Below are 27196 nucleotides of genomic sequence, written 5' to 3'. Positions count from 1 at the left end.
TAAACGTAATACACAGAAGGTAAAAAAATGGAAGCAGCAGTCTGCAGGAAAGGATCAGTCAAGGGACGACGTGATAGTCTTAACAACTAATCAAATAGCTTATTTTATAAAGGCTGCAAGATCTACAGCAGCAATGGGACCGGATAAGATACTGAGTAAGATCCTACAATCAAACCCAGAGGAGTGGAGCAAATTTCTATCCCCCTATTTTTCTACTGTTTTTAAACAGGAGATATCCCAAAATCATGGCGGGGGAGCATTGTGGTCCCTATCTTTACAAAAGGTTCCAGAACTGACCAAAAGAACTACCGACAAATAGCCCTACTCGATGCAACTGGAAAAACCTTTGCTGCAGCCTGTATTTTAAAGGCGAACGACCTTTACAACGTGGTCATTACACCGCGGTACGTTTACATTGTGGTCATTACAACGCAAGTCGTTACAACGACTTGCGCTGAATGGCGCTATACACTAAGGAATAGTATGATTTACTATTCCAACACCTTCCCTACTGTTACGTAGGCTGGAGTTGGAATAGTAAATCATACTATTCCTAAGTCCAGCGCCCTCCAGCGCAAGTCGTTGTAACGACTTGCGTTGTAATAACTGCGATGTAACGTTTTAGATCATCTTAAAGACTGGGCCTTTTCCAGTGGCGCAATCCCTATGTCCCAGGCAGGATTTCGTCCAAAACACTCAGTTGTAGATAATATTGCAATTTTACAAATGATTCTTGACAAATATGTCGTCTCAAAATCGCAAATTGTATACTGTGCTTTTATTGATTTTACTATGGCCTTTGATAGGGTAAATAGGCCAACCCTTTGGAAGAAACTTGTGAGGTTGGGAATCCCACAAAAATTACTTACAATAATTATATTCCTCCACACAGAAACGTGGTGTAGAGTTCAAATGGGGGGTTCGAAGGGTATAACTAGACCAATCACCACATCAAATGGCCTAAAACAGGGATGTCTCCTTGCCCCCTTGCTATTTTCATTGTATCTAAGCGACTTACCAGAGCACTTTACATATGTAAAACATTTCCAGATGAAATTAGCATCGAGTGACATATATATTTTAATATACGTGGATGACATAGGGATCTTAGACCTTACGCCGATAGGACTCCAAAGAAACTTAAACGCATTAAGTAGCTATGCAGATGATAATTTTTTCGTTCCAAATACTTTGAAAACAAAAATCCTACCTTATAGGGGAAAAATGTGATTGCGACACTTTAATTGGAAATTGGGGGGAAAATCACTCAAGTCAGAATACATATACTTAGGTCGGATTTTCACCCATACCCTACAGAACTCCTCCCATCTACAATACATAGGTCAAAAGGCAGATGCCCATGTAGGAGCACTGTTGAGGCTATACTCCTCTTCTGGAAATAGACATTTTCAACCTATGTTAGAGGTATATCGCATGACAATCCCACCTATCTTAACCTACGGTCTAGAATATATGCACATAAAAACCTGGAAATCAGTAAAAACAAGAGAAGGGAATTCTTTACGGAGACTAATAAGAGTAGATCAAGCTGTCCCGGCCCAAGCATTACGCCTTGAATTCTACTTAGTTAGCATATACACAAGGGCCATCTCTAATTTAATAAGATGGGCTTACCATCTTTTGCACGCCGACTCTGGTACCTTAAGGCATATTTTAAAATTGGAAACCTTTAGAGAAGAGCCGTCCCGTTACACTTTTAATAAGAATCTTAATATAGCTTTTAGCCTATCTCATTGCACAGTAGCACTTTTAGAAACTTGGACACCGGCACCTTTGAAGCTCTTTTTAAAGAATCTGACCTCTAAATTAAGTTTCGACCTGAACGTAGAACATTGTCTTCAATTAAAACACTATATAGAATATACAAAAACTATAGTGTATAAGTCCCCTGAGAAATATACATATTTTCTATTTGATCACAGGATTCGCCACTGTACTCTCTTACTGAGGTTGGGAAATCCTCCCTCTGAATGCACATACAGCAAAGTGGAATATTTCTGAAAACACAACAGGGCTCTGTGATTTGTGTATGAGAGGAATGCAAGATCTAACTCATGTATTAGCGGTTTGCCCAAATCCAACTTTAGTAGAAGCCAGGCGGAGGTATCTAAGACCTATTAGAATCCGATAAAATGTTCCTGCTGTACAAAGCCTATTCACTCTCTGTAAATTACCACCGGATGAATTGGTTTGTTGCCAACTGTATACATTTTTAAAGATTTTTTAAAAGCTGTTTTAAAGTTTATCATGCTAAGGATTTTAAACTTCTAAATATCCAAAGCTGATTTTATGACCTATCTATAACAGATCCAACCTTATTTCTTTATAAGGTCTATCTAAATCTTGAAATATTTACCACCGGAAGAACACAAATGCTCTGAGTGGTATAACTCTTAAACAGATTTGAGCTCAAATCGTCTTGAAAAGCTATGATGAATGGATTTACATAATAAATGTTTAACGTTGATGATATGAGTTCTATGTTGAATGTTTTAAAATTGTGTTTTTATATTTGTTGACCTCAGTCGAGGTCTATATCAAATTAAAAAACACTTGAAATAAACTTGGCTGCAGTTCGACTAACACTTATCGAAAGCTGTTTCTGAAAGGAAATTATGCTCTTTTCTATTTTTAAAGTAATGCGGCATTTTAGGTTTCCTGCATTTGCCAATGTTGTTACACGTAATAGCAAGTGTGCTGGGGCAATTATGGCCTTATAATACAATAAGGCTGCTTTGCAAAAAACAGACAGTCAATTCATGGAGCCGCGCTGAACACAGAGACTTTATATTAATATAGCACTAACAGGCCACAAAGTTTGAAAGTGTGCAGCTTGTAATGAAATCGGTAACCAGTAAAAACATAGTTAACGTCTAGCACGTAATTTGAACCAACTTTCCAAATTAAGACATCATCACTCTTGCAGACGCACTGGGCTCACATGGCTCTAACCTCTGCTGCTCCTGGCTGAGTCATTCAGCGCCTGTCAAGTACAAGACATACAGGGCAGGCTAGCAGTAAACTGTCCCATCCAGCTGTTCCCGTGGTCACTGTTGGCAGGGGTTCAGCAGGTCGTAGACCACCACTCACAATTAGCAGCCCTGCCCATTCTGGAAGATCCTGCAGCCACAAGTGGGTCTTAAAGAGGCCGGGCAGGTGGGCCTGACAGGGAGCACAAACTGTTTTTGCCCACAGGAAAGAAACAATGTATCCTTGTGTGCCATGTAACCATGACAATGAGCCCTCCAGGCCTAGCGCAGGAAACCTAAATTCCTTCGGAGGCATAGCACGAGTTTTGCATACAAGGCTGTTTTTGGAGCACCTCATGATCCCCAAAGGGTGTCAGGGAGGTACATATGCATGACCAATCCATTTTAATGTGATGATGCGGACACCAACATTAAAATGTGTTAGTCTAACTCCAGATGCATGCTGCCTCGTTCGGGCTGGACTGTTCCCATAGGGCACAGGGTCAAGACTGATTTGCATCTGGCTGGGTCCAAACTGGAATGGCATGGTGAGCAAAAAAACGATGGATTTAGGCCCAGATCTCTGTGAGTCCCGTGTTCTCCATGCCACTCGAATCAAGCTATCCTGGCTGAAGAGGGGCGAAACCCCGAAACCGGTCCTAGGAGGCTTGTTTGCAGTCCAGGGGGGACCTGGCCTGGCAGTTTGGGCTGGACTGTTCCCATAGGGCACAGGATCAAGACTGATTTGCATTTGGCTGGGTCCAAACTGGAATGGCATGGTGAGCAAAAAAAACAATGGATTTAGGCCCAGATCTCTGTACTGGGGTGAATGTATGACATTGTTCTGCATTCTGTTCATCAATAGTTCTTTTTGCATTTGTCACCCCAAGTGGGACGGGTATGCTCAGACGTGAGTGCCGTGCTCTCCATGCCACTGGAATCAAGCTATCCTGGCTGAATAGGGGTGAAACCCCAAAACCGGTCCTAGGATGCTTGTTTCCAGTCCAGGGAGGACCTGGCCGTTCGGGCTGGACTGGAATCAAGCTATCCTGGCTGAAGAGGGGTGAAACCCCGAAACCGGTCCTAGGAGGCTTGTTTGCAGTCCAGGGAGGACCTGGCCTGGCAGTTTGGGCTGGACTGTTCCCATAGGGCACAGGATCAAGACTGATTTGCATATGGCTGGATCCAAAGTTGAATGGCATGGTGAGCAAAAAAAACTATGGATTTAGGCCCAGATCTCTGTACTGGGGTGAATGTATGACATTGTTCTGCATTCTGTCCATCAATAGTTCCTTCTTCTTTTTGCCCGCGTCCTATGCAGGCAAGAGTGGTTGGCCATGTTGTGGGGGATTTCGACAAACGACGCTGAGGGATAATTAAATACATAATTAATGTTCTCTCGTCGTCTGTTGAAACTTCTCCCCACCTGGCAGTATTTTCTCCCATATCATTACATACTTATAAAATAATTATAGAAGAAAGCACTTTAAAATGTAAATACTAGAGCTACCTTAATAACCACCTGGCTGATAATTACGGTAATTAGAACAGAAAGGGCATGTTAACAATTACAATAGACCATTGTGTTTAAAGGTTGAAGCATGATGTCTGGGCCTTTACTGAAACTTAAAAAGTGAACAAACCGTCAATATTTATCTCCGGAAAAAAATGTCAACTTGTAGTAATGCGTGCTCTTGTTTAGATGTATGCCTTTAATACTTAGAATGTTCTTTGATCTTAGTTCTGATATAATCTTGGTAAAGCGTGGATCCTTAATTAGTCGGTTAACCTGTAGCTACCGAGTGGAGGATTACGTTACATCTGGTTTCGTTTACTAAAGGCTTATCTACATTTCTGCGCGTTGTGGATGCTTTATCACGACACAGCCCTGCTTTGAAGTTATACAACTGACTGACAGTTATTAGCCTAAAAAATATGAGAGTGTGATTTAAATATTGTCTTTCCATTTGCTTTTTAAACCAGGTCCTAAAGCTTCCCGAAGGCTGTGCATACACTAGCCTAAAGACACCACAAACAGGTCAGGCGGAAGTGTTCGGTATAAACACAGCGCAGGTCAGGGATATTTTGTCACTGAATGCCCTGCCCTTCCCACCTATGGCAGTGCGGTGACGCGTCTGGGAGGCGTGGTCGGGCGCAGGGGGCGGAACCTGGTGCACGGGCACGGTGCAGGAGGGCGGTGACGCTAGGCATGGGGCGGGGTGGTGTGCGGCTGGGTTTCCAATGGCCTGAAGTTGGTGTATGTCGGCAAGCTAGAATCTGAAGTCTGGTCATGGCGGAGGAAGACGGGGGCAGCTGTGAGAAACCCCGCATTTTGCAGAGCCTCAGGGGCAAGATATGTAAGTGTGCCCGGGATGGGAGAGGGGCATCTCTAGCAGAGGTGCGGGATGGAGGCATTGTAATAGTCCCAGCGCAAATGGGGAAGTGACGGGCCAGCAGGGGAACAATGTGCCCCGTGTCAGCGCCCCCATGTGCCGCCAATATTTGCTCATTCTTTCCTCCGCCCAAGGAGTGTAACGGGGCCCTCCGACCACCGGTAGATGCTTCGGTGGAGGGACCGGGCAGAGGTGCAGGTATTGGGAGAAGGTGGGGGCACTTCCTGCCAGCGCCTGGCACAGATCGCGCCCTTAAATGCAACTCCTAACAATTCCTTCCTTTAGCACTGCCCCTTTACGACTGTCCACCTTTAACAGGCGCGCCAGTATCGTGATGTTAGTTCATTTTTCGTAGTCTCTTTTGCATTCAATTTGACTGTTTTACCAATACTGTTAACTTTTGGCTTACAGTTGATGTTCCCGTGCCACATTTTTGGAATTTTGCCTTCATTACGTTCTCTTATTAGAGGGCTTGTTCCGTTTTACCAGTCCGCTTTCTTTCCAGTTAGCTGCATCATGTCGTATTCACTGCCCCCTCTTAATTGATCTGGCATGAGAGCACAACTGACGTATGCATCCATTGGTACTAATTTGATAAAGTATACAAGCTGTATGCACGCGAGCATGCCAGTGTCACCTCGTTCGATTAGTTGTTTTGTGTACTGTTCCATCTCCGTCATGGAGTACTTTCATTTCAATGTTTGAGGGACTAATATACACTTAAACGTACACCCACACATACAAAAGGAGTTTGAGGGTTACGTTCACAGACAGGCCACACAAACGTGCCAATTCAGATTTCGGGCATTCGAGTCTTATTGCTGTTCTGAATATGGGATGGTTTTATTTAGTTGATTGTTAATCACTATGGGAAGTTGTTGCTCGCACACACATATTATTTGCTGCTCTTGTGTCTTTAGCACAATTGAGGTACATTTGTTAATTTTGTGATCTATTTTCCATGCTCACTTGCCTCCATTCTTGCAGCCCTGGCCCATTCTCTTTCCACCTCTGGTGCTCTCCTTTGCACTTTGTCCATCACCTTTGTTACTGTGTGTGGGGCATTAGTTCAATCCTCGTGTCTCTAACTTAGTAACACGTTTCTAGAGTTACCCGCAACATTTGGCTGTATATCTGTGGCTGGACCACTTCCTGCATTGCTGATCCATCCTGCCAGTCCCAGTGTCACATACTTTGTCTCTTTGTTTCAGTCTTCTTCTCAGTGCTCAATTCTTAACCTCTTGACTAATGTGGGCCCCTACTGAATGACTACTGAAAACCTGGGAACCCAACCGAAGCAATTTCTATACTTTGAACCTCAAAACTATGCTCAAAATACAGAACGAAATATACAAAAAAATGCAAAATTATGGAATGTTTAACTTAATAAACACACCAAAAATTTATAAAAACATCACAGTTTTAATGGGAAGGTTGGAACTTTTCAAAATCTGTTTTTATTTCAAAAAGGCAGAGCTATACGCTAGACTAGCATACCACTTTGTTTTCTTGCTCATAATGCATGTTGTCCGTTTGTTGATGCATACCAATGGTTCAGTTGAGACCACCCTTACGAGTAGGATTTTGCTTGCTGTACTTGTGCTGCTCCCACTAATCAAACTAAGGATCCCAACCTAAATTTTAGGCTCCCATTTCATGTTTCTTCACATTTGTACAGAGTTGTATGTTTTTCAATTTTACAATGTTTCTAATATTATTCAATTTCTCAACTGTCAAGGATCCCATAAATTGGTGTTTAAGACCCAAGATTAAGAACCATAGCCCTATGCCTTTGTGTTAAAGGAATAGACTTTGCATCTGTGTTTATATAACGTCGCATGTGTTGATTTGCTGTCTTGTTTTTCAGCCTGCATCGTCAGCACTATGTCTTTGTTGCGGACAAAATATTTGCTGATCCTTGTGCTCTTGTCACAGTCTAGTCCATATCTACGGTGGTGATGCACAGAGTTCTGTCTTAATGTTGCTATTTTAACTGTGTCACTGCCCTTGTAGTTGTATGTCTATGTTGCACCAACCCATTTTCTGTGCCACTGTTGCCTTTGGTGTTGTCCGTGTCCCTGACCCACTGATGCAGGCTCTGGCATTCTAAACATGTTCTCAAAAGTCGACCATGGTATGCTTCCCACTTCTCCAAACAGTTATTATGCTATGAGTCATTTCATTTTGAATTTGGAAGCTGTTTAGCCCTAAAGTTTTCATTTTCAGACTATCACATGGCTATAGAGTGACCACTTCACTCTAGATTATTGTGGACACTGGCTCCAGTCCTGAATTCTCATCTACATATTATTCCTTTTAAGATGTGTTAGCCTAATTAGTTCAATGGATGCAAAGTAAGACTACAACACCCAGATTCCATTAGGCAATCAGACAATATCCAGTACTGGAAAGTGTCCCTAGTGACATAGCGGCAGGTCGACATCCTACAGGGATAATCTAGTGCAGAATCCCTGGCTTATTTATAAGAATAGATGGTAGCAACTGGGAGCCACAGAATTTTCTGTAAACAAGAGGAAGCATTCACATACCTTGGAAGAGATAAAACTGCCGTGACTGTGAAGTTCTGCACCATTTAAAGCATGCGGACATTGAACTTCAAGGTCCCTGCTAATAAAGCATTCTTGCAGTCTAATGTGGATCCAGGGACTCTCATTGAAATGGTTACGCTGTCTTAAGACGGTCATTTGTGTAACTTACGTTCATGCATTCAGTGCTGATTTGAGGTCTGAAAAGTATGATTCACCCACGGGCTAAAAAAAAATGTAACCCCTAAGCTCTTCACTTTATTAGGTGTAGTTTGACAGCGCAGCTGTCACTATGTCTAGTGTGATCAACTTAAAACAAGCTTACAGAGTACTACTGAGAGATAGACTTTGGCTCCACCTGCTTTTCGATAACTGTGAGTACAGCATCTAGTTGGGCAGATGTGTGGTTTCACTGAAAAAGAGCGCTTGTGTTACACTTTCTTGAACATGTAGGGGGTCTCTGACACAAATGTGTACTGCTAACTCCTCTTCGCTGTTGTGACCATATGGGAATTTTGTAATGAGTTCAATAATATAATGGGATTCAAGGAGTTGCAGTTGTTTCTCACGATCCTCTCCTCTTAAGTTTTTTTCAACTCGGTCTATGCCAGTATATTTCAAAAGGGTATTTTCCCCATTGTGCTTCAGATGAAAATGTCTGGCCACCAGGTAACTTGAGTCATTGTGCCAGAATGAATTGAATGGGCCGGGTTACAAAGGTGTCGAAGTACGACCAGCATTATGCCTTCTATGTCAATACAGGGTACCTATAATTGTGCAAATTAGGCATTCCATTAGATCCTCTCTTGTGGAAAGTTAAAAAGTCAACACGTTTAAAGGAAAGAAGTAAATAAAATATAGATATTGTTTCAAAATGAAATTGAAATTACAACTTCTTTGTTCTTAACTTTACCCTTTGTCTGCACAATGGGAGTTTGTTTGCCAACTTGACAAAGGCTATGGCAATAGCCGAAATACGTAGTCTTTGAATAAACAAACTGGATTTCAATGAGATGGTTTGCTGCTGTGTTCTATTCCTGGAGGAAGGGACGTTTCAGTTCAAGGATATTGTAGACTGGTCCAAGCTGTCGCTGGGTGGCGAGCTGCAATCTTGGGAAAGACACACTCACTCTCATACTCACACTCACTCTCATACACACTCTCACATACACTCTTTCACACACACACACACACACACACACACACTCACTCTCTCTCTCTCACACACACACAAAGTCACCATTTTATAGTTGGGTCAGAGTAAGTTTCCATATGAAGAGTGTTTAAAAAAAAAAAAAATTAAATTTGTTTTGTTAATAGTGCAGGTTGATGAATCTGCACAACAAAAACTATCATCCACCTCACCCGTCATGGCCACAAAACATCAATTTCCCATGTTAATTCAAGTTATAACTTCTGCATATATGGTTTGTTTTAATATTAGCTAGGTATCGATGGACATTTCAAATAACCTGAAGATAATTCCCGAATATCCACCAGATTGTTTCAGCTGTGACGCTGGTGGCGGGTTCATTGGCCCCATATTATATTTCACTATCCTAGATTAAATCTCTTCTGGAATACAGTTTTTGAATACTGTGTAAACAAATTGAATATTAAATTACCACAAGATTCCAACATGGTTTTACTTGTGTATTTATCCTCAATGGGAATATCAGGTGAGTTTTGTAAATTAATACCGGTTTCTATGCTCATTGCCGGATCATTAATATTACAAAAAAGACAACCAAATTAATTCAAACTTTTTCAGAATGCCTGGTTAAAATGTATACAGTGAGCACTGTATGCGGCCTAAGTGGGAGCCATGCAAATTATTTTCAAGCTGTAAAAAATGTTGCTTAGACTATTGTATTAAAATCCAGAAGATACATTGAAAAATAGATTGTTTAATTGATAATCAAAACACATCATTACAATGAACAGATTAATTCATCAAAAAGAACCCCACAAACAATATCACCCAAATAGTCTATTCATTAAAGTCAGGCCTGGTAGCAGAATGAGGGTCTTCAACTAACTGGAGAAAGTGTCTTTAGCATTCCCATTGCCAAGCCACTGTGGACAATACAAATGTTTCAGTGGACATCCTCCAATTATCCGCCCATCTTCATCCGGACCAAAAGTAAATAAACATCTTAGATAATTCTTCTCATAATTAGGAATCACTAGGGTCATGTGAAGTTCAAGACATTTAACGCAACAAGTCCCAATGAAGGAAGACTCTACGAGCAGCAAGAAAGCAATTCTACAAGGCACCTGTTTGAGCAACCTAAAGAAGAAAATGCATGATGCTTAGATGCAAGCTACAAATAGAATCAGGGCTTGTAAATCTAATCTAATAAACAACCGCCCAGTCTGAACTGTACTTCAGTAAATAGCAGCCTACGGGAATGCGGCGGAAGAAGTGTGGCCGAGCAATGTACTTCAGACTCAGCAGGCAGGACATTGGGACTCCAAGCCTTGGATATATAGGCACCATCTGGTGTCTGTGTCCATACTCGTATGTTGAGATTTACAAGATAAGATTCTTTTAGCAACTTGAATCAACTCCTCATGAGTTTTTAGTTTTATTCTGCCTTCGATTGGGCAATGTGGAATCTGAGGCTGGATATTGCAGAAAAGTAAAATCTGCACAATAATTATTTTGCCATGTTGTGATGAGAGTGATTGAAAAAAGATCTGTTAACAGGTCGGGATATCCTTCATATGGGTGTCTACACTTACTATGGTCATTAATTCTAAACCAATTGCACAATATACCCAGGCCACAGTACCTTCTATATAAATTTGGCAGCAATGCATCTCTGTTTGCAGTACTTTACCTATAAATATATCTACCCCTTTATGGGCTGCACTCACTGAAGAGAGACATTCAAACCGTGACAATTTGTCAAACATGGTAAAAGTTGACAGACTATATGAGGATGTGAGTCTACTGCAGAACAATAATAACCCGATTATGTGTAAAAACCCATGGTTTAATGTCCTGTATTTTTACACCAATTAAGCCTAGTCACATTAAATAAGAATTCCCTATTAACCTAATATTAATATAACGTGTATTTGTAAAGTGCATGTTTTCCACAGGCTATCTTGGGGCTGAATAACAGATGTTTATTGTTACCCAGCTCAATGGTACTCATTTTATCGACCCCAGAAGGATGAAAGGCTGAGTGACCTGCCAGGATTTGAAACTGTGACTACTAAGCCACCTGACCTGGCTAAAATATAGTCCGATGTGCATCCTTACTGCAATAATTAAATGCCCGTTGAGGTGTATTCTATCCTCATGTCCACTATCTTAAATACCCATTGATTCAATTACGCATTGATACATTGGCAAGATAGCAAATGTTCTGGTCCGTTATTATAAAGCGCTATGCTTATTTCCAATATGATTAATAAAGTACCAATCTAAATGTAGTGTTGCATATATCTCCCTCCATACCCCCCCTTCAATGCAAAACATGAATAAAATACCCTACCTGATTTCATTCAACAAAAAATAGATCAGTTCAACGTGATAAAATGTACTGACCCACAGTCGTAATTGTAAAATGCTAAGTGCTTGTTACTAATATAATTTTAATATGCCCCAAAAAGTGTGATTCTCTCCCCCGTAGCAGAGCTGGCAACTGCTATCTCTCAAGGTGCCTACCCTTGGGAGATAGCTGTTTGCTTTTGCTTGGTGGAAGCTATGAGTGCTTGTTCAAGCAAAAGCAAAGTCTGCTTCCAGCAAGCGGGAGCTGTCAAGGTGTTCCCATTTGCTGGAAGCAGAGTTTTCATCTCTTACTCTGCCTCAGACATGCGGGCTGAGAAAGAGATGAGAGGATTGCTGTCACATGCAGGAAGCTGCATTTCCTGCAGCTCCCTGTGTGCAACAGCATTGCCGGCTCCTGCAGAAGGCGGGAAGCTGGCTGGCACCGCGGGGCCTTGAAGCTCCACAGCGGTCCCCAACATGCACACTGGGTGTCCTGGGTGGGGCTAGGGCATCCAGGTTGATGTGGCCGGGCCCTGGGGGTAGGAGATTCTAGGGACCAAAACCGGGGCATGGGGTCCCCAGGGCCGAAATAGCCCCGGGAGGGGGGAGGGCATGCAGCTCCCCTCCCCGTTTTCTTTCGTAGTATGCAAAGGACTTCCCGCCTTTTCCCACTTTGACGGACAGCTTAACAAAAGGCTCCCGAGTACGTTTGCAGCTAATTTTGGTGACACGTGATTGATGCGAAGGAATATGAGGAAATCTCCACCAACCACTTACTTCATTTACTTAAGGGGAATCACCTCTTAGTAGTCTCGTCAACTTCTCTTGACGAGGATCCACATTATCACAGATTTCTGGATGAAGATCCTCGAGGAACAATCACATTGCCGATTATTACATACACAGAAGGTCACTGGAAACATTACCCTGTGGTCCTTTATCCAGCTGTAGTGCAGAATAAGCATGAGAGATTTACCCAACAAAGTAGCACTTACTAATTAACCAGATGAAAGTTCTCCAGTTGGGTAGATGCTTTGTGGCGCAACTGGGGACCCTTCTGGGGAAGAAAATAAGTTCCAGTCTGGCCCAGGTGCGCATTTCACAGAAATTAAACTTGAACTGCACGCACTTACAAATATAAACATAGCAGGTGCCCCAGCTGAAGCTCCACTTCAGTAAAGCACAAATGCTCTTAACTTGGGCTTGGCGAAGGCAAAACAAATGTGTTGCCTCTCGTATTTCATGTTGAAAAACAATCTAAAATCCTTAATGGATGTGAATGCATCCTTGATCTAATGGAGCGCAATCGGATCTGTAGTGACTGTGACAAGTTTACAGGTTTCAGTTAGAAGATAAAATTAAAAAAAAAGAAATTCAATGAAAAAATACCAGTGGTTATAGGTACCTTATAGTTGGGAAATGCAACTGAAAAAAACGTAGTCACACATAACACAACTTGTTAAAAACAAACTAGCAACTATTTGACTACTAATCCCATAATGCGTACAATGGGAGATGTGTATATAAGGTGAAAAGTGACGATGGACTCACAACACCTCAAGCAAGATCAGTTTGGTTGAAACACGTATGTAGTGATGATATGGTGATAAATGTATTGGATGAGTACATTGAAGTAAACATCCCTTTCTGGAGTGCAGCATTATTTATGTTTTGAGGTAATATATATCAAAGGTTAAAGTAACGTTATAGTTAGGTGAATTTCTCAGTAACAACATTAACTTTTTGAACTGGGAGAAACATAACCTGGTAAATTTCAGTATTTTTTTTTAGTTACATTGTCTCTGAAATTCTCAGCTAACTATAACATTACTTTAACCTTTCTTTTTTCAGTAAAACACAATATGTATACACACACGCATATATATGGATAGGGATCGCTAGAGATATAAACCTAGAGAGGCTTCTTTTAACCCTCTGATAACACGGGTCTCTATGAGGTTCACTTTGAGCTCTGGTTCCATCCTTAACAACATACAGCATGGCGCACCGGGTCATCCCACTTCAGCCATTGGCTGTCTTCCCTTGTGAGTGACTACATTTGTCTGACCTTAAGTGAACATCAGTATGAAAATTAGTGCGCATCCGTTCCAGGGTTAGTGGGTCAGTTTTTTAGTTTCTCTTTTTATATATCCTATTCCATTTATTTCGCTCTCTTGTTCCTTTTGTTTTTAGCGCATATCACCAGATGCTTGCTGCTCATTTCCTCTGTAGTGCGCCTCATCCTGCACGACGTCTGCGTGTAAACCGGGCAATCATCATTGAATTGTATGTCCATAGTGCATCAATGATATACCATTCCAATATTGCCAACATATTTGTTCTGAATTTGTCGGCCGAGCTGAAAATTCAGAACACTGATAAACTTTGTGCAATACCATTTCAAGATAACTGCTAGTTGCTATGTTTAATTGCATACATTATTGCAAGCATACACTACGATATTCAGGTTGCAGTATGTGATTCCTATTTTCTACATTTTTTTCTTTTAATTTGTCTTGCATATGTTGTTTGCTTGTGTGTTTTTTTTATTGTAGATGTGTAAGTGGGTAAATGCAAGAATGAATCAGTGGGTGGATACATGGATGCATCAGTGTAAGGGTGTGTGACAAAGTACATGGTTTAAGGCATTCAGGGAGCGATAAGACATCAGTGACTGAAGAGTCACCTTTCATTTACAAGCCAGACCTACCTGCATTGCCAAAGCTTGTTTTTGACTCACAGGTCCATAGGAAAGGCAAAGGAAGTAAGTGTCTTGAGCCACAATTTCCTAGCCAATGCACACTAATAATGAGGGGGAAAACTTTGTTTCCTAGTTTTTGAGGCGTTCGGGTAGTCTAACCCATGTACATTAGTAATTACGCACTAGGTTCTTTTCCCACCAACTTGCTGATGACCCCAATGCCTATAAGAATTGGTTCCACTTGCAGTTTTTGATCACATGCCTAGGTATGATTCAATCATCGGAGTCCTAAATGAACCTAAAGATAAAGGGTCACAAGATGCAATTTCTCCTGTGCTCCTGTTTGACTGCCCCCTTCATCATCAAGCTTTGGCAAAGTCAACATGTCTGACTATAGTGTGCAAAATCATGCAAATACTGACTTTTGCTAAAAGCTGTTTAGCAGTCTATAGCCAGAGCTATTAGCTTTGCCAATGCTGGGGGAAAAGGAGCAAAAGGGATTACATTCTGTATAGAATTGATTTAGGAGTTAAAAAATAATGTGATAACCAGTGTTCTGACTGAGTGTGCTCTTCAGATGTAAATTAGTTCCTCATGCTATCCAATGGGCGCACTTCCAAGAAGACAGAATGATGAACTGAACAGTCAGTAGCAGGAGGGATGAAAGAAATACTTCTTCCGGCAGAGCCAAAGCACACTCTGTATAGTTAAAAGAATTGGCAACAATGGCTTTTGCAGACAGCTGCACTATCAAGACAGTCCCTAAAAAGCGTGGGAATCTGCCTAGTGTCATTCTGCTCTGAAATCCCTTAGCTTTATCTTCGACTCTGTATTACAGGTTGACTCAAATGTTGAAGGTATATCATGAGCATCTGATACCAATAACATGCACATTCTAAGTTCTGAATTGGAAATAAACAGAAGTTTTTACCTATTCATGAGTACATGTTGTGCAGCAGAAACCACACACACTACTTTTCTCCATTCACATTTCAGCATAAAAAGGTTTGTGAAATTTGACTAAGGAAAGCTGCTTAGAAAGACGAAAAACATGCTGAAATCAGTGCACAAAAGTTAGATTCTGCTTATGTCCTACCTTATTCCGAGCAGAAAAACTCGGAATGATGCTTTCAGTATCACATCCAGTAAATGCTGCACCATGTCATACGACCTGTCATTCTTACCAAACCAGAAATGGCTGTACTCATAATGAGCCCCTCTGACTGCTACATAACATTCCAAAAGAATATATGCCAAGCATATATCCTGAGAAAGGTCTTAACAATCAGTACAAGTCTTGGCCATTTCACTCTTAGAATATTGTATTTTGCTCCTTACTGGGCTTCCCTAAAAACATGTTGCTACTCTAAGGGCCATATGTATGAACACATTACCCCATAGACACAGAATGGGTAAAACCCTTTGATACATCTGGCCCTAAATGCTTTTATTGTCACAAACTATTTTCGACTCTCCTTTTCCCGTATTTTTACTTCCAGTAAGTGTCTTCCTGTACTAGTTCAGAAAACTTACAAGATGTCTTGCACCACCTATAAGACCTTCTGCTTGAAGACTCCAAAATACGTACCCTAGAACTAATGATCTCGACGGGAAGAAAAGTTAGGGTTAGGAAACAAAGAAATCCTGATATGCATACAGTGTCTTTGCATTAAGATCTCCAATGACACAGCTGGCTTTGTTGTTTTGCAGGTGTTTGCACCACGCCTAGAAAATGACGCATCCGCTTTCTTTTTATTTGCCAATATTGAGTTACATTGGCAAATATAAATATGTGCAAAAGTATTTTTTGGGAGCGTGGGTATGGGTAGCAACACAGAGAGCATGCTTGAGGGTAGCAACATGGAGGATGTGGATAGGGGAAGCAATTGGGGAAGGGAAAGCAATGGTCAAAAGAAAAGACTGGTGCAGTTCAGGGAAGCACCATGGAAGTTGGGGAGCAGTAGCAACACTAAGGCAGGGTGTGGAGGAAAAGCAGTGGGTGACAGAAGCAAGGTTGTGGGATTAAGCCATAAGGAGGACGTAGGGACAGAAGAAACAGTGGGTGGGTAGGAATAGCAGCTGATGAGATAGCAGCGTGGAGCAGCTGAGGGAGAAGCATACAGTCGAGAAGGCAATGAGTAGAGTATATGAGTGTGAGCGCAACATGGAGGAGGGCATTGAGAAGCACAAAGGCGACAGGGTGCAACACAGTGCAGGGGTGAGTAGTGCGTGAGGGAGACATGTCCCAGGCCTCGAAATCTACTCGCCCACTGGCTATGGTGAATCAGATTTTATCAGGGTGAGCTATTTTTAGAGCCTACTGGCCCAGTCTGGTGAGGGAGCTTAAACTGGCACAGAACAGGTGTTCTGTTCATTCAGAAACTGAATAAGCTATAAAGATGCATTTAAATCTTGTTTTTATCTTGTCACGTTTGCTGTGCATTCAAAGACAGACGTAAAATGTCTGCTTATGTCTTCTTACAAATTGAGGCTTATTTTATTCTGGAGATTAAGGTTTACAAAATCCTCTAACTTTCTAGTTAGATAAAGAAAAGTAATGTGAACTATCTGACAACTGTGCTGGGGTACAGGCAGTGTGAAATGAAGATCTGTAGAATGTCAGTTTTTTTTCTAATACACAACAATTAAATAGCTTGTAATTGAACTGTACAAATATTTCAAAATGTATTTCAGTAGTTATGAGAGCACGTTTCTGTCATTCTTAAATTTCATGCAAACAAAGATTTTAATAGGATCAAAACACTTTACTTGGTGATGTGCAAATGATAAATATTTGCTGAAACCTGATTTCTATACAGCACCTCTTCTACGCTTTGTCAATAAAGCTGCATGCCAGTGGGAAAGCTTTTGGCCATTTTAATGGAATGTACTGTCTGTAAATTACAGTGCACTACCACAACATGCTTTAGTCATATTTATTAAACATGGGAGTTTTTAAAATGCACTGAGACACATTCTTGCCCACACCTTGATGACAATGCTATTAGTGAACTAATAGGCAAGTCAGAGGCCATGTGTACCCTGTATGTTTAGCAACATTTTTATTATGCCTGGAACAAGAAAAAATGTAGTTCATTAAACAAACAAAAAATGTTTTGTACAGCAGAAATGTTTGACTCACATATTTGAAGGTGCTCTCATATGTGCTAATGAAGAAAAAGATGAGACTGTGGAATAAAATGCCTGGATCGCACAATTTGAGACCAGTTTGAGTCCTGTGCATCACAGTTAGGTCGAGCAGATTATTCAAGTCTCAATCAATCAAAAGATGGGGGGAGATAGAGGTTGAGGTTAGGTTCACCCTCCTAACTGAATGAAATTTCACAAATATGGAATACCAGAAATAAAAACCTAACTGTGGGGAAAAACAGGATTTTCACTGTACATGTATGAAACTCCTCTTTCCAGAAGGAAAAATTATTTTCTAGAGTCCCCTCACCCACCAGGGTTTCCCCTAGGTGGCATGCTTCATCATTGGGGTCCTCTCAGTCTGCTGCGGATTGAGGCGTGCTGCGACTTGCGGAACTACATAGGAGCACTAAGTTGTGGAAGATGTGTAGTGCAGTGAAAGTGGAGTGGAAAAACAAAAAGTTACAAATACCTAATTAGTGGGCTAATGTTTTATTTCTGCCCCTAGTTGGTATGACTAAAATCAGGAGTTAATAATCGGAAAAGTCTAACTATAATGAGTATAGAGTCCCTAGTATTGGGTCGACATGTTTCAAGCTGTCCCCTCAAAGCTCTTCTTCAGGACCACAAGAGGACCAGCCTTGTCAATGCCACTCCTAAGCAAACCTGTTATTAGGAATGAATGAGGTGCACACCTACTGTGTATACACCCAACATGTAATACATACGGTTAATCACTGACACGTAGTATCTGAGCAAATAAAGAAAAGAAAGAATTAAAAATGCACCCGCCTCCCGGCCTGGCTGGTAGGTCTTTGACACATGCGGCGTCTTAACTTAATGGGTCTACTCCTCTATAGTGGGTGGGTGTAATTAAAAGTAATAATTAGTTCGAACTTCCAGCGTGGTAAGAAACTAACACTCGCGACGCCTGGTAATAGATAAGTGGTTAAATACATAACGAAAAAGCACTTGTGTAGAGACATACAACATATAACACTTAATTGTCAATATATTAGTGACACATTCTTTAGTTTAGGTACAATTTTGCCTCATGATCTGCAGGGGTAGAGGGGCTTGTAGTCACACCTTAATAATGGGGACACAGAGTAGTAATTAGCAAGGAAAAAACCGAAGGGGAATTCTCCCGGTGTCTCACATTGAACTAAAATGGGATATTAGAAACTCATTAGTTCCTAGGAAAGGAACTTAAGGAGAAAAGGGTTAGCAAGACTTCGTCAAAGCGCACCTCTGGCAAATCACCTAATGGCACCCCCGGAGACAGCATCTTACCGCGTCTGTCTCCCGGAGTCCATTAAATACTGCCAGAACCGTCCAGTCATGATTGCTTTGACAACTAGACCGTAAATATCTAAAATGGCCGCGCCATATGGCAATACTGGGGGCCATCTTGCGGAAGTTGCTCAGATGCCTTTCGTTGAGACCTCCGAGTGGCATATTTCAAAAAATGAAATGGGAACTGAAAATATGAAACCAACCCGATAGCAAAATACTCAAGGGTCTGGTTATTGAGTGCAAACAGAATGCTCGAAAAGAGAGGTCGGCTAGACTGGAGATAATATGGAAGGAAGCCATCTTGAAATGTCTAAAAACGGTGGGGGCCATCTTGGAATGTCAAAGAATAATGTAATGGTACGGGGACCCTAAACAAGTGGACCACCGCAACACAGGTGTTAGACATAGCTTATACATTCTTAATGTGGGATGTCGGTGGTGAGCAGGTTGATGACAAAGAGACCATGAAAAATGGTATTACATAGTGCAGGAGTGGGTATCCTAAAGGGATTGATCATTCCTCTGAGTGATACTGGTAGCGAAGTATTTTTCCTAAAACACTGTATCTAAATTGTAGATCATGCGTACCAGAATCATTTTACAAATTGTCCCCACGGAATGTTGTCATTCAACCTTTAGAGTCTATCTGTAATTTGTACACCCATCTTTGTTCTTTCTCTTTGAACCTGTGTACTAGAGTGTCAGTGTGTTTGATGTGTTCTAAACCAACCAATGCAGATCGTTTGGGGTATGTTGCATTTTTTAAAAATGTGATATCATTTTTGTGGTGATCCTATTGCACCTGATGTAAGTGCTCGCATAACCTGGTGCTGACCTTTCTAGTGGTCATACCTACATAATGCAGGTTGCATGTGCATGTGATCATGTATACCACCCCAGGGGTCTTGCAATTAGTGAAATTGCGTAGTTCCCAAATCATCTTGTTGTTAAGTCACTTTCTTTGTGGTGGGGGTAAGATGACACACGCTACAATTACCGCAGGGGTAGTGACCCATTGGTAGCGTGCTCAGCAATAGTTGTGTTTTATCATTCCTAGTTTTGGGTTTGGGGCGGGTGTATACCAAAATGTCCCTTAGGTTTCTCCCTTTCCTATGTGAAAACAAGTGTTTTGGGATGTCAAGCTTTCCACTGTTTAGGGTACGCCAATGTTTTTTTTAAACTGTTTTGGTGACACAGTCTGATGCAATGTTGAAAGTTGTGATACATATTGGTCTTCTGTCTTTTTATGTGTCTTGTTTCTGATGTGTTTCCAGAAGTGCTTCTCTGTGGTTTTTTTGTGGCTCTCTTCTTAGCTTTTGATAATAAGTTCTTAGGGTATTTCCTAGTGAGTAATTTCTCAGATATGTATTAGGCTTGTGCTCTGAAGTCCTTAGTCTCAGAACAATTTCTTCTGAGGCTGTGAAACTGTCCAAAAGGGAGGTTCTCCTTCAGGTGTCTGGGATGAAAGCTGTCATAGAGTAGTAGACAGTTTTTTGCCGTGGGTTTAAAGTGTGTGGTTGTTTTCAATAGACTATCTGTAGCATTGATATTGAGGTCCAGAAAGACCAGTTGTGATCTACTCATGGTATGTGTAAATGTAAGGAAAGGGTCCTGGTGGTTAAGCCACAGAATGACCTCGTTGGCTTTGGATTCGTCACCTTCCGAAATAAGTAGAACATAGTCTATGTATATTTTCCAGAGATTAATATTTTGGCGATTTGGGTTGGTGTGTGACAGGATTGTGTGCTTTTCCAGGTGATGTACATACAGTCCTGCCACACTAGGGGCAAAGGTGCTTCCCATACAGGTCCCGTGGTGATGCCAAAACAGAATGTCCTCAAAACGGAAGAAATTCTCGGTCAGGGCCCACTTGCAGAACTCCATGACTAAGTGCCTTGGTGTATGATAGGTCCACTCTTCTTCGTATAGGACTAATTCAATGATTTCAATGGTCTCTTTGTGGGTTAGGCTGGTATAAAGGCTCTTAACGTCCAATCCAATGAGGGTCTAGTAACATTTGTATAATTATTCGAGGCCTGCAGGTGGAAAACACTTGCACTCTTGCGGAGTGCTTAACCAAAAAAAAGGTGGAAGCAAAGAAGCACGCAAATTAAGAGATGGTGAAGAGACAGACTCTCCTCCATAGGCGGGACAAACACAAGATTGAGAAGCTAGGACCCAAATATGAAAAAGGCAAATGACAGTGAAAAGAAAGCCAACCAAGCCCCCCTATATGTTCTTCATAAGCGCTCAGTGTGTTTTTTCACAACCAGACAGCTCTGCTATCTGATGGGCTCAACCTAACAAGCATTTACAATGCAATAGGTCTCGTATTTGCGAGAATTTAAGCTATTGGCATTGTAAATGAGAATGCCTTTTATTTATCTGTTTTGATTAACACATAAATAAAAGGCATTATCATTTACAATACCAATAGCTCAAACTCATGTAAATGCGAGACCTATTTCATTTCCAAGAAGCAGCCGCCATTGTTCCAATCTGCTTGGAAAGTGAAAGCGCGCTTGGCGCGCTGAATGTTGCAGGAAACCATGTCGTGCCTGCAGTCGGAAAAACTCAATAAACAAAATGGTGCTTACAGACTAAATAAGACATACCGTGTAACAACAAGTAAAAGGGCCAGTCCTCATGGAAGGTTACAAATGAAGACAAGGCAGTACTAAGGAGGGACTAACAAGCCTATTAATGAATCGGAAGCCAGCATTTACAAAGGACAATGACACAAGCCAATGAAAAATATGGGCGGAGAGTGGGTGGAGCTTTAAGTCCATACTTGCATACAGCATGTCTTGCAGAGCCGAGCATGTGCTGCCGAGGCTCAACCTAAAAAGGATCTGAGCACCTTATCCCCCTCTCCCCTCAAAAACTCATTCATTGAGACAAGATAGTGCAATAACTTATTCATTAAAACAGGATAGCTCACCCATCCACCCTCCTCAACACATTAATTGAGATAAGGTAGCCCAGACCGCCCTCCAGATGGATGCTGCGTTGTTTCTTTCTGAACATTTTTAAATGAATACAACACTGCATCTTCCAGGATCAGTTCAAGTGGATAGGGTAACTTGTTGCAACCACTCCGAGACATAAAATACTATAATTGGCTACTTGGAGTCACTTGTTGCAGTGTCTGATTTGACCAGTTAGTTCTTCGAGGGACAGCTGTGTCTGTCTGATTGATGGGTGGGGTGTTGGGCATAGTATGCCTTTTATTTCTGGTTGGCAGCAGAAAAGGTACGTAGCAGGACTTGCAAAATGTCTTCGCTGACACTTGTAGACTTCTTTGAGGGCACGAACGTGACATAAAAAAAGGATATTTGCATAGCCTGATATATCCGGTTTACCTCCACGTACAAGCCATGCACTGACACCTGCCTCTTTGTTAGTTTAGAAGGGGTCTCGAGGACACCACATCGAAATACTCGTGTGACTAGTTGATTTCAAGAGTAGAAGCAGGATATTGTGGCTTCCTACCAGACTCTAGGCAGGTGTATCGGAACTGATTCGTCACACTAGTTGCATATGCAGCAGTTTTTCTTTTAACCTCATTTTTTTTTTTTAAAGTACCTTTTAGCTGGCTTTGAAATAGTTTTCGTCAAATGTAAAGTGATGACAGATATTGGGATACCCGGTGATATGTTGAAGTCTTTAATTAGGCATTCAGTGATTACATAAAACAACATTTCTCTTGCTCTCTTGACAAGGTTACATGTATTTATTTAGGGTAAACATTCAATTGTTTTGTGACATTCCACTCAGAAGGCATTTCCTATCAGTGAAGAATTTAGTACGTCCTCGGCAAAAATAAAAACATCCATACTTCTCGTATTAAAAACACAGTTATTTTCCCGGCTTGAATAAATCCTCTTGATCAAGGATGATCGCTACTGGGCATTAGAAATCGCTTCTCCTCAGAAGAAACACTTTTTCAATATTAAAAATAGAGAAATGGTTCTCGACAAGCATGCAGTCCCTCGCCCCCGCTAGGTGGAATGCTTCATGACCAGAATTTCACCTTCACCGGTGCTGTCACGGTGCTAGGAAGGCTCTTCAAGAAATCTTGTAGCCTTATAGGAGGGGATGCACTTGGTTTCTGATGGTGGAAGGGCTCAGCTGGCTCTGATGTTGGACACATTAGCCGGTGGCCCATTTGCCGCAGAGCTGCTGTATATACTGAGCGTTATGATCCATATTTCATGTTTTTGAGACTTCGTGTAAAGTATGGTAATGCCAAAATGAAAGCAGCAGAAATGTCCCGGACTCACTGAATTATTCCACGGGGTTCAAAATGGGTAAGAAAATTTCAATAAATCATTGCCCAAGTTTGGAAAGTAAAAGGAGGTTGGTTACACCTCCCGAATATGCCTGTTCTGCTACCAGGCAAAATGTTTTCTGCATTCGGAGATATACAGCCTCTATTATATGTGTTTTTTCCTATTTCTGATTGCATATTTGTTGACATTTAGTTTTTCTCAGTCATGCTTTCCTCATAAACAGTTAAAGCTTCTTTGAACTTATCCTGTCACTGAATTTACTGAAATGTGCATACATGACTTGATGCTAGATTCTTTATTGACAACAATCGGAAATCGAGTTGTATGTCTGCACTTGAGCTAGGAAGCTGTTTTTATTGTTTTTTCAGTTTTCTCTCTGACACGGTTTTGTTAAGTGGATTGGTTTTGTTAAGTGGATTAGTTTGGTGGTGTTCTAGTACGTGCATTTGTAGAGCGCATTACTGCTATTTAAATTTTCGCAAAGTGCTTTTGGAATCTTGGCACCCTTAACAATTCTAAGATTTTCATTGACCAAGTCACAGCGGCCTGTTGAAATGTATTTGGTAGGCATTCCCCCCCTTTTTTTTTTTTAGGCGATTGTTGCTGTATAGTAACCTACAAGGTTAGAATTCCAGCTTTGTGGATGCATAATGTTTAGTTTGTTTTGCGCTCCATTATGGTGAAAGACTGAATCGGAAGTTTTACATGTTTCGAGTCATAAGAGCTGCAAATAAGGAATGATAAATTGCCCAATTTGCGTTTTTGTCCCGTATCCGTGTGTAGTCCCATTGTAACTCTTGGAGTACACATCACGTTACTGGTCGTCCATCTTTATCTGTTTTCTCATTGTGCCACTATATAGTTTATAGCCATAGAAGGGAGTGTTGCCGTGTGTAGGTGATTGATAGTTTCAGTGTAGGTCTTCCACCATAATAGATCGTTGCGTCATTTTAGTTAATTGAGACTCACAAAATGAGGACATTTCTCAATCTAGTTAGTACCCTGCTCGAGGCAGTTGATTGCCCAAAGTAGACATTGTTCGTTTCAGTACAGTTCATTCTTCTGACTGGAAAGTTACCTGATATGAGGCAAATCATTGCCAAAACAAGATGGTTTGTTCAGATTTATGTGGTAAATTGTCCTGCTGCAGGTCATTTTTTGGGGGGCATTTTGTTGTTTCTCTTGTTGCCCCATTGCCATCCCTTACTCCCTGTTTTAGACTTTGTTTGCTGAAACCTTGGTAGCCACATCGTCTCCCTTGGTGCCTTTTCACAGAAGCTTGGATTTCTCCACCGGTGTCTTTCTGCACCCCATTGTCCGTCTTGACACACGTCTCTCATTCCTTCCATAGCCCTTGCATTCAGCCACATGGGAGAGCCAAAGTGTTACGGAGGCAAGGTAGAGACTATTTATATGATCGCGATCACTTTCACTTTTGCGGCCGCACAGCCGCTTGGCATAGCCAATAGGTCTCGCTTTTGAGACCTTATAAGTATTTAGTTATGCAACTGTTGCATGGCTAAACACTTATAAGGTCCCAAAGGCGAGACCTATTGGCTAGGCCAATGCTTGTTTTTTTTCTCAGTGTCTCTTCAGACACTGCATTTCACTGCTCACATTGTTCTGGTAAATATCTCTTTAGCGTGCTCAAATGTTTAAGGGTTTTTTAATGCTAGCTCGTTAGTAGTGAGATGCTGGCGTTCTAATTTTGAAAAGTTATCACACCATATATTTTCGTCACACACTGGGCTGTTTAACCTTTAACTGAGTGCCTACACGAAAAAAAGACACTAAGCATTTTAATTCTGCATTTCTCGAGTTTGCAAATTGGCAGTATGACATAATTAAGGCAATGGGACAGAGGTGAGCAGTGCACACACCCACATTTGTAAAGCGGATGATGTGAACATCTATTACAGTCTTTGGAAACACATTTCATGATTCTAGTATACATTTTTGGAAGGTGAGTGATCCCACTTGAAGTCTTCTTTATCCTCTCAATAATTATTGATGGTTTGCATAGTGTTCAGCTTCGCACGATGGCACAATAGAGAGCCAGTAGTGCCCAGCGTAGGATTCGTACTCGCTGTACATCCTCCAGCACAAATTCCTATGTGTAGACAACACCATAAACTTCATACGTGTAAAATGTATAATGTAGGGTAAAGCCCATGTTACAAAAAGTATTTCAGGCAATATACACACCGCATACCTCCAATCCAAACCACAGATTCCCACACCATGCCACAAAATTTCACAGCACACCACATATTTCAACTCCACAACTTGCCAATACACAACACACCAAACCATACCATCCCATATAATACATTTTTTAACACAGTCTAACAATACATCATTCCATTACACGTAATACTATTTAATTACTATCCACGAAATCTACAGCACACCATGCAACATATTTCCACTACTGAACTCCACACCACACAATTCCACTACAAACAATTCCAATACAACCCATCTCTCCCTCACACTTCCACCAACCCTATCATCTCTCCACAACACACCCACTGCCCTATCTCCTTTCTATACTGCCTGCTCACGTATGCTGCCTTCCTGTACCTCCTCAGGCTGTGCACTAGTCCACCTTTCACCTCCCCTCAACCCCCCTCGCGTGCCCCTCTCAGTCATCCATCCCTTGCTCTTTCTTTCTCATGCCATCTCTCACCACTCTCTCGTTCTCTCACGCACTCTTCCGGTCTCTCTCATGTGATTCACTTAAGGTCTTCGAACATAATATCTTCCCTGTGCCTTTTCAATCCCACACTCTCCTCTTCTTACGGTGTCATGTACGTATATCAGTCACAGCCAGCCTGACTCGCAAGTGAAGGGTGAGCCAGTCCTGGGTCGTCTCTGCTCCTCTCCTGAACAAGAAGAAGGCAGCCTCCCTCCCCTCCACTAAGCTAATCACAACGCTGCAATGGCAGCGTTGTGATTGGTCAGGACACCGACCAGCCAGGCATCTCTGGGGAGGCAATTTTCTCCATGTATTCTGCATGCAGCCTACATGGAGTTAAGGCAGATTGCGCACAACTGGTTTGGTCGGGCCCAGAGGGCCGACCAAATAGTCAGCGTCCTCAGTAGTGGGAAAGCCCCCCCCCCCCCGCCCTCGACCAGGACCACTCACACGTCTGCCACCAACCAAGCCCTTCTGCTTTCTCGCAGTGCGAGAAGCAGAAACATAAAATGGTATTTATAATACCATTTTATGTTTCTGCTTCTCGCACTGCGAGAAAGCAGTGGGGTGACTCTCCTCCGCCCACATGGAGGAGCCGCCTCTGACAAATATAGGCACTCCCTCTTCTTCCTCTCTTTCACAAACACTCTTTCTGCTCCTTTATCTGGAGTTCATTCACCACTTTGTGTACAAACTACCTATACGTTTGTGTATTCCTGTCTATACATTATCTGCACCTCTCACCCCTATCTATTCACCATGCCACATAATTCCACTACACAAATGCGTTTCACGCCACACAAAACCACCCCACACAATTCCACAACTAACAATTTCAATTCAACCCACACCATTCCACTCCACATCACATACATCCACCACACTGCAAACAAAAGCACATAGGTAAAATACATTATCATTTACACCAGTAGCTCGAACTCCCACAAATGCGAGACCTATTGCATTGCAAATGCTTGTTTGTGTTGTAGCAGCAGACTTGCGAGGAACAGGCTTCATTAATGGATGAGATTGTTGATTTTGTACTTGTCTCTTTTGAATATTTGATCCTGCCGCCCCGATTTATTTTCTTTTCTTATTCCTTTTGAAAGTCAAATTGAGAGAAAATGGTCTATGATCAAAGGCGCATGCCTCACTTCTCATCTCTAAGGGGACTTGGAGAACGTTTCCTGTTATTGGGCCTGATCAAGGCGTTCTCCTTGCTTTACTGAATATCTTATTTTCTGGACCTTGACTTTACTTCCTAGTGCCTTATAGAAAGGACTGTGGTGTATCCGAACTTGTGGGTGGTGCAGGTTTGTGAATTACTATTTCTAGATCAGAGGTTGTCTGAATACCGGACTGTAGTCACACCCTTAGTACAGTTGACAGTAGCTCTCTGCTGTTGTTGACTAAACCTTGGTTTATTGGTTTGGTGAAATTGAACTACATTTTGCATGGTACTTGCAAGGTAAAGGTGGAATAATGGCACAACCTCTGAAGGCCCTCCTTTTCTGCTTATTTTTCCAGTTAAACCCATGTTCTCGGTTGAGTCCTTTCAAGTATTGATATTCCCACCTTAGTAACCGGAGCAACTCTTCCTTGGAGCTTCCATGATGCAGGTCGAACCC

At 41.7% G+C, this 27196-nt stretch overlaps 1 protein-coding gene across 2 annotated transcripts in view; it reads left to right on the top strand.

The window, feature by feature from the left end:
- Positions 1 to 5163: 5163 nt before the first annotated feature.
- RASA2 (RAS p21 protein activator 2) overlaps positions 5164 to 27196 on the top strand; it is a 516748-nt gene continuing 494715 nt past the window's right edge. For both annotated transcript variants that reach the window (XM_085633666.1, XM_085633665.1), the window contains exon 1: positions 5164 to 5347. In XM_085633666.1, the coding sequence (XP_085489792.1) occupies positions 5281 to 5347 (67 nt within the window). In that variant the 5' untranslated portion in view covers positions 5164 to 5280. The remainder of the gene's footprint in view (positions 5348 to 27196) is intronic.

The sequence above is a fragment of the Triturus cristatus genome, chromosome 11 (genome assembly GCF_964204655.1).
Source record: "Triturus cristatus chromosome 11, aTriCri1.1, whole genome shotgun sequence".
Lineage (NCBI taxonomy): Eukaryota > Metazoa > Chordata > Amphibia > Caudata > Salamandridae > Triturus > Triturus cristatus.
Note: the sequence above shows the minus strand (reverse complement) of the source record. Positions and strands in the feature narration are given on the sequence as shown.